The sequence below is a fragment of the Quercus suber genome, unplaced genomic scaffold, assembly GCF_002906115.3.
Source record: "Quercus suber isolate HL8 unplaced genomic scaffold, Cork oak 2.0 scaffold_318, whole genome shotgun sequence".
Lineage (NCBI taxonomy): Eukaryota > Viridiplantae > Streptophyta > Magnoliopsida > Fagales > Fagaceae > Quercus > Quercus suber.
This window is the reverse complement of record NW_027069773.1, coordinates 593,959-601,513: the sequence shown is the minus strand read 5'-3', so window position 1 is coordinate 601,513 and position 7,555 is coordinate 593,959. Positions and strand designations below refer to the sequence as shown.

At 35.8% G+C, this 7,555-nt stretch overlaps 2 protein-coding genes across 2 annotated transcripts; one reads left to right on the top strand and one right to left on the bottom strand.

Moving 5' to 3' along the window:
* The first annotated feature begins 1,219 nt into the window (after positions 1 to 1,219).
* Positions 1,220 to 2,121, top strand: LOC112037219 (early nodulin-like protein 15). Its single transcript, XM_024070030.2, has 2 exons — positions 1,220 to 1,476; positions 1,588 to 2,121. Exons 1-2 carry the CDS (start codon positions 1,296 to 1,298, stop codon positions 1,935 to 1,937), a joined length of 531 nt encoding a protein of 176 aa, XP_023925798.1. The 5' UTR covers positions 1,220 to 1,295; the 3' UTR covers positions 1,938 to 2,121.
* A 797-nt stretch (positions 2,122 to 2,918) lies between these two features.
* Positions 2,919 to 7,319, bottom strand: LOC112037218 (uncharacterized). The gene is made up of 10 exons (XM_024070029.2): positions 7,188 to 7,319; positions 5,664 to 6,650; positions 4,829 to 4,913; positions 4,621 to 4,716; positions 4,347 to 4,499; positions 4,058 to 4,165; positions 3,807 to 3,926; positions 3,530 to 3,655; positions 3,324 to 3,407; positions 2,919 to 3,207 (listed from the first exon to the last, which is right to left on the bottom strand). The coding sequence occupies exons 2-10, from the start codon at positions 6,629 to 6,631 to the stop codon at positions 3,082 to 3,084; spliced, it is 1,866 nt and encodes a 621-aa protein (XP_023925797.1). The 5' UTR covers positions 6,632 to 6,650; positions 7,188 to 7,319; the 3' UTR covers positions 2,919 to 3,081.
* Positions 7,320 to 7,555: the final 236 nt, after the last annotated feature.

Below are 7,555 nucleotides of genomic sequence, written 5' to 3'. Positions count from 1 at the left end.
TTCTACCCCATCATTAACAACTTGCAACAACCTGCCATATATGATTTGTTGTAAAAATATTATGAAAATGTTTTGGACATAGCATTTGCTACATTGACAACATTTTCACAACAAATCAGAGGTGGTTAGTTGTTATTAGTTTAAATTTATAAGAGAGTTTCCAGTATTTTATTGTTGGTTTTGAGGTGGTCCAATCACTTGATTAGAAAACCGGAAAACGGTGAAGTGAAGAAAGGGAAAATAGGGGAGGAGTTTTTTGGCATAAGAATAAATAAAATCCAATTAAAAATTACATGGAAACTTTATAATTAAATAGTTGATATGGCGTAGGACACTTAAATTACCACGTCAGTTTGTAAATGCCTGCAATAAAATTACAAATGCCACGTAACTTTTCCGTTAGCCACATAAGCAATACTTTTAATAGACGTTAGCCGAAGGACTAGTATCGCTCCTTTTTTAAACTTTAAAGACTAATAGTATTTACTTGAAACTTGAGAAACTAATTGCGCTTACATGGTAAACTTTAAAGACTAATAGTGTAGTTTTGCCAAAAAAAAAAATTAATTAGAGGGATCTATTTGCTATAATATCAAAGTTTATATACTAATTGGCTAAAATAAAATCACATTGTGTAAATGATTTTAATGAATAGCTACTAAGTGAAAGTTTATTTTGGTTGTCTCTCTTGTATCACTTTTTTCCCCTCTTTTATTTTGAATCATAAAGAGTGGTTTAATAAGTTCTTATACAAATGTAATAACTTATTAAAGTAGTCAATTAATGTGATTGATTATCACTTTCACATATACTCATCACTTTTTTCTACAATTATAGTTGATCACATCAACAAGATATAGCAATAGTTGTAAATACTCATCTATTTTAATAGGGTAAATACTAGTACATACTTATTATTATACACAACCATACATCCACACTTTTGCATTGAAATCATGACTTGAATTCAAAACTTTTTGAACTGAAATTGTGATTTTAAATCATGAATTGAGCGTAAAAAATAAATGTGTATGGTTGTGTACAATATCAAGTGTAAAATAAACACAATCCATTTTAATAAGCCCAGGTCTGAAATTGGTCCACCAGATCTCGAACGTTAAAATGACAGGGAGAAAGAAAAAGATGATGCGGCGGCAAACCACTTTGTCACCTACTTTCGAACGGCTAGTTTTCTTTATTGTGCCACTATATAAACAGGCCACAAAGGCCTCCTTCTCCTCACTACTCTCTCTCTCTCTTTGTCTATTAAAAATCTTAAAAGAATTATATCCACTATGGCTTTACACAGGGCTCTACTATCTTCAATGTTGTTCATATCTCTCTTCATTTCCTTCACAGAAGCTAGAGAATTATTAGTCGGGGGCAACAGCAATGCATGGAAAATCCCATCCTCAGAATCTGAATCCCTCAACAAATGGGCTGAAGCCTCACGTTTCCAAATTGGAGACTCACTAGGTACAAACACAATCCCTAAAATTTACATTTTTTTTCACCTTTCCTCATCTGGGTCTTGTTTATTTGATTCAAGAATTTGCATACTCATCTGGGTTTTGTTTTGCTTTACAGTTTGGAACTATGATCCTAGCAAGGACTCTGTGGTCCAAGTGAGCAAAAAAGACTATGATAGTTGCAGTACTTCCAGTCCTATTGCTGTATACAAGGATGGGAACACCAAGGTCAAGCTTGACAAGTCAGGACCTTTCTATTTTATCAGTGGAGCTGAAGGCCAATGTGAGAAGGGACAAAAATTGGTGACTGTGGTGTTGTCTGGAAGGCATGGATTCTTTCATCTTTCTCCGGCACCTTCTCCGGTGGAATTTGAAGGCCCTGCTGTGGCTCCAACCAGCGGTGGTACAAGTTTGAGGGGTGGTTTCATGGTGATTTTTGGGGTTTTGGTGGGGTTGCTGTTGTTCTGAGGAGATGGAGATAGTTTTCTAATAGTTCTAGTAATTGGTGGAATGATTCAATTTATTGGTTGTAATTGATTTACAGGGACATATTTATGTTCTCAATTTCTATTTTGTAACATTTTTTTTTTTTTTTTTGTTGAGATTACAGTTACTTTAGATATAATTATGAATGACATTTATTCTTTTAAATCGTCCTCAGTATGATAAAATCTGAATTAGCAACGCATATAGTAGCAATCAAAAGATTCAAACTCGTCCTCCATTTTGCATGCGTTTATTTGCAAATCACAAGTCTGAACGCTCAAAATATGTATTAATGGGTCTGAAGTCAATTAACAAATACTGTAAAACTATGGCCATCTTGGAAAACATTGGGAAACATGAATTCTGGGATCTGAAGCTTTGAATCCTAAGTCCTAACATAACACAACCCGTCAACGCTACAAATTTAAGTCTTCTACATGATAGATCACAACTCCATTAATAAGTTTACCCAAAAAAAAAAAAAAAAAAACTCCATTAATAAAACAAGCTCCATTCACCACATCACCAAATGAAACATCATATCATTCTTCACTTCTTGGATGCAAAAAAATATGATTGACAGAACTTTATATAGCCACAACTTTTAATTTGTCACCCACAACTTTTAAGCACACAAAGCTCATCCATCAGCATTACAAAACCAATCATCTTCCTTGATGAGGACCATCACAAAATTCGGATGTAAAGCACACAAAGCTCCATTATATCACCCTGAGAACTTCAACTTCTATCCAGATTAATTCTTTGAAACAATTTATACTTTAACCACGAGTGAATACTTACAGAGGTTTAGCACAAAAGTCTTCTTAAGTAATTTTATTCTATTGCTTCTGACCAAAATCTGAATGCATTATTTTTAACCCAGCTTCAATATGGGCATTATATGGGTGCATGTGTACAAGTGGGCTCTGACACACACACACACACACAGAGGACTCACAATGGAACAGATCAAATAACACTCAATAAATTTCAGCCACAAGGGACTTATTCACCTCCAACAAGTCATGGGGTCATGGGATTACACACAAGTTCAGCAGCAACATAAATGTCCATAACTGACAGACAAACAGTAAGCAATGAAGGATGAAACTAGAACACATTCTCATTTAAGGAGGGTCTTGACAATTGATTTGACATTGAGTTTCTTGAGGTCTGTATATGACTGCCCACAGCCAACAAACATGACTGGTGCCCCAGATATATAAACCATCGAAAGTGCAGCTCCAACCTATAACATGAACAGTTACACACAATAACACAATCAACAATTATAGACCATGAACAGGATAAAAGAATCAAGCAAGAGAAAATCTCAACACTCCTTGCAGTTTGAAGAGTGACTACCTTATCATCAATTGTATCAAACTTTGTGAGCAAGATCCCATCTATCAACCTGGCACTAGGTGAAGATGAAAGATCGGCTAATTTCTGCAGGCACAAGAAGAAGCATAGTTCAGATAACTTTCTTCTGATAAAATAATGATTGAACAGATCATGTTTTAAAAAGAGCCGGAAAACAATTTATGCAATCTTGGATAAAAAAATCAAACCTGATCGAACTTGGAAAGTTGATCAACTGCATCATTTCCAACCAGTGCCTCTCCAACAAACAAGACCAGATCTGGCTTGTTAAGGGAAATAAGCTTTGAGAGTGCTCTCATCAATGGTTCATTATCCTGAAAAGCATACGAATTGTACCAGAGCAAAACAACAAAGAAAGAACATGTAAGAAATACTTATATAGCCCTGTCATACACATAATTAGAATTATACATGTAGCAAAGAACACTACTAAATCTTTCTGATAATACCAGCTAAGCATGATACCTGCATTCGACCGGCTGTATCAACAAGAACCACATCAGAACCATTGCGTGTTGCCTCCTGGATGGCTTCCTTTGCAACTATGGCAGGATCTTTCTCATAGCCCTTCTCAAATATAGGGATCTTACAAGAGGAAAAGATAACAAGTCAGTTATCAAAATCCACCATGCAATTATGATTTATTGAGTGAACATTAATCCTCCCTGAGTAAAGCTAGAGACCATGGTAACCCTATGCTACATCAAATATTGTACCTGGAGTCTTCGTGCATGAGTGCGCAGCTGCTCAACAGCTCCCGATCGGAATGTGTCACAAGCAGCCATCATGACGCTGACCTTATGCTGCTGAAGCCAGTAGGCAACCTGCAAATTGATTTTTGAAAGAAATTATCTGATCAAAAGCAATACCATTTTATCTGTGTGCCCACAGGACATACATATATAAATACACACAAATGCAAACTCTACTACAGAGGATAAGGGGGTTAAGCTTAAACTTTGCTAGATTGGTAAAGTTCCCATGAAAAAACAACAAATGGCTAACCTTGGCAAGATTAGTAGATTTCCCAACTCCATTCACACCGACAAAAACAACAACATATGGCTTCCCTTGTTCCTTGGCGACGTGCACATCCCTTAGTATGTCAATAGAGCGCCGAGGTGTTAGAATACGAACAAGAGCTTCTTCCATAGCTGCCTGCAGTCATTGTTTCAAGCCATGATGTTAATCTTATTACAGTGTGAAATAATAAGAAACCAACTGGTTCAGATTAAGCATGAGAGAGAGAGAGAGAGAGAGAGAGAAGGCATTCACAAACCTGCACTGTTGAAGATACCCTTGTGAATGAAGCCAACTTTTTCCCTTCAAGACTAGCTGCCACTGATTCACAGAGTTTCTCAGCTATCTCCTCAGCCTATGAACATCATTACATGAAACTTCCATTAGAAGGCTCAGCAAGACTGAGAAGAACCAACAAAATAGAGGTGAAACATATGTAGACCACAGTAGCAGAGGGAGAAACATACCACATTCTTGGTCATAAGCCTATCCTTGAGAGCTTTCAAAGCTGGTTCCAGGTCTGACTTCTCCAAATTTGCTTTGCCCGCAATGCTGAGCACAGGAAAGTAAATAAATGATAAGGCAAGTATCTGGTAATTTCAAAAAAAAAAATTTCAATGAAAATGGATATGGCAGCACAATAGTTGCAACATTAAAGCCATTTACATGCTGGAGACCTGAAGTTGACAGTTAATCTTAGGGTTATTCTAAACTACAAAAATATAGAGGAAATATTTAGCCATCATTAAGTTAAACCTAAGGAAGCACCCTTGTAAACTCCAGCATTTAAAAAATAAATGAATAAATAGAAATAAAAAATGAATCCAATCAATAAGACAGATATATTATTGTCACAGGAAGCAGTCTGAATCTGAAAATAATTTCAACAGAAGATAAAAAATAAATGAATAAATAGAATTAAAAAATGAATTCAATCAATAAGACAGAAAAATATTATTGTCACAGGAAGCAGTCTGAATCTGAAAATAATTTCAACAGAAGTATATTAACCGATGCAATGCTGGTGGGCACTGACAGCCAAATATGAGCCATCTAAATTCTTGTTCAACCATTTACATTGAATAATTGAAACAAATGTCTGGAAAAAGATCCTTGCCTAACAACCACTAAGGGTTTTTTCCCCCCAACTCCCCAAAAAAAATCTTGTATAAAACTCAACGTCCTTGAACTAAATATCTCTAAAGCAACTACAAAATGCAATAGTTAGAATTAGACATAACCAACTCAACTAAGTCATAAATGCACATAACTATAACCAAGGATTGAGATCAATAAATTTACCTTTGGAACATTGATGAAAACCACCCCTTCTTCTTATTTTCAGGTTTGCTGTCCTTCCCCACTTCCTCATCTTCTTCAGACTCACTTTCACTGCTAAGGATCTCTTCCTTGTCCATCATACTTTCACCATGATCTGCTGCAACAACCTCTATATGATCTCCATTCTCACCCACAGAATCCGTAAAGTCCAATTTTTCCTGACGAGGTGAATCGTCCCAAACTCTATTCTTCTTTGTTACCTTTTTCTTTGGCTCTACCTTGGAGCCCTTGCTAACAACAGTCTCTGTTTTCTTCCCACCTTTACTTCTAAGCTTCTGAAGCTTATTTACATCAAAAGCCCCACCATTGGAACTTGTATTTTCTACACCGTTACCCGAACCATTCACCTTAGATCCACCAATATCAACATGATTGCCATTGGAGTGGCCATTCTCCAATTTACCACCTTTCCTATTGTCACCATCCCCACCATCATTGGCTGAAGCACCCTCACTCTTTTTCATATTTCCTCCTTCAAATCCAGTTTTTTGCACCTGCCCTTGCTTCTTACCATTACTTAAAGGCTTGCTCACCTGCTTTGATTTCTTCAATTCCTCGGCCCGAGCCTCAGCCTCTTTTCTCAGTTGCCTAAATGTTTCGTCAAAATCATTGTAAACCGTCCGTTTTGGATCATAAATTTCTGCAAACTCACGCTTCACCATCGCAAGCAGTTCATCTACATACAACAGATGAAGTATCCGCTGATACACAGCGACAAAGACAAGGCCAAGCTCATTGTGGAAGGTCCACTTCAGCGTGTAAGCGGCACCTGGGCCATCATAGTTGTATGATGCTGCACTGGATCGTTCTTCCAAAAGACAAGACTGGATCAAGTTGTCAATTGGTGATCCCTTAAGAGCGTTTATAAGCTCTTTACATGACCAGAGGATTAACCCCCCTCGAGTAAATATTAGTAACTGCTCTAACATCTTTTATTACGTCTACAACCTGCAATCAAATGCAGCCGAATTCAACATCAAAAACCACCCTTTTCATCTCCATTTTTTAAAATTGAAAGAACCTCGCTCTAATCATATTCAAAAAGCAGTTTAAAAGATGAATTTGAATTTGAATTTTAAACCCATAAATAAATTTTGAAAAGCAAGCGTTTTCCTTAGGTAACAGAATCAAATTCACCGAGAGTTGAGAATTGCAACAATAATTTTTAAGATTGTTTCTGGGCAACCAAACAGAACCATTTTGAAATCTATGATTTCCTAGATAACCATGGAAATAGCCCTAATTTAAATAGGAACCCAAAAAAAAAGAAAAAAAGAAAAAGAAAAGAAAGATGAATTTGAATTTAAACCCGTAAAACTGACAGATCTTGGATTCAAAATTACGAGAAATATGAATCAGATACATCAAAATTATTCACCAAATCGAACCCAACAACAAAGTTTGTGATCTTAGAATACACGAATCAAACAAAGAAAGAAAAAATTGTGGAATTTGAAGGAATCAGAGAAAGAGAAATCAAATTACCTGTCTTTCCTCGGAACTCTGAAAAAACCCTACAAATGAAGAAAAAGTGTGGAAAAAAAAAAAAAAAAACCAAAATTGGAAAGCGAGAGAAACACAGAAGAAAAAGGAATCAATTTGAGAATTTACGAATGTCCGTTATAAATAGGTGCGTTTCTTTCTGGTGTTGGTGGGCGGTTGGTTAAATTCGTGTAGTTGGATGGAAAAGTAGTAAAAAGTAAAAACGTGTAAAACAAAACGACACGTCTAATTAAAAAAATTATTAACACCTGTTTAGATACAATTTATTTTTAAAAATTAAAAATTTATTGTTAAAAAAATTATAATAAAATAATATTTAAATTATAAATAGTTTTTATAGTCTCAGTTTT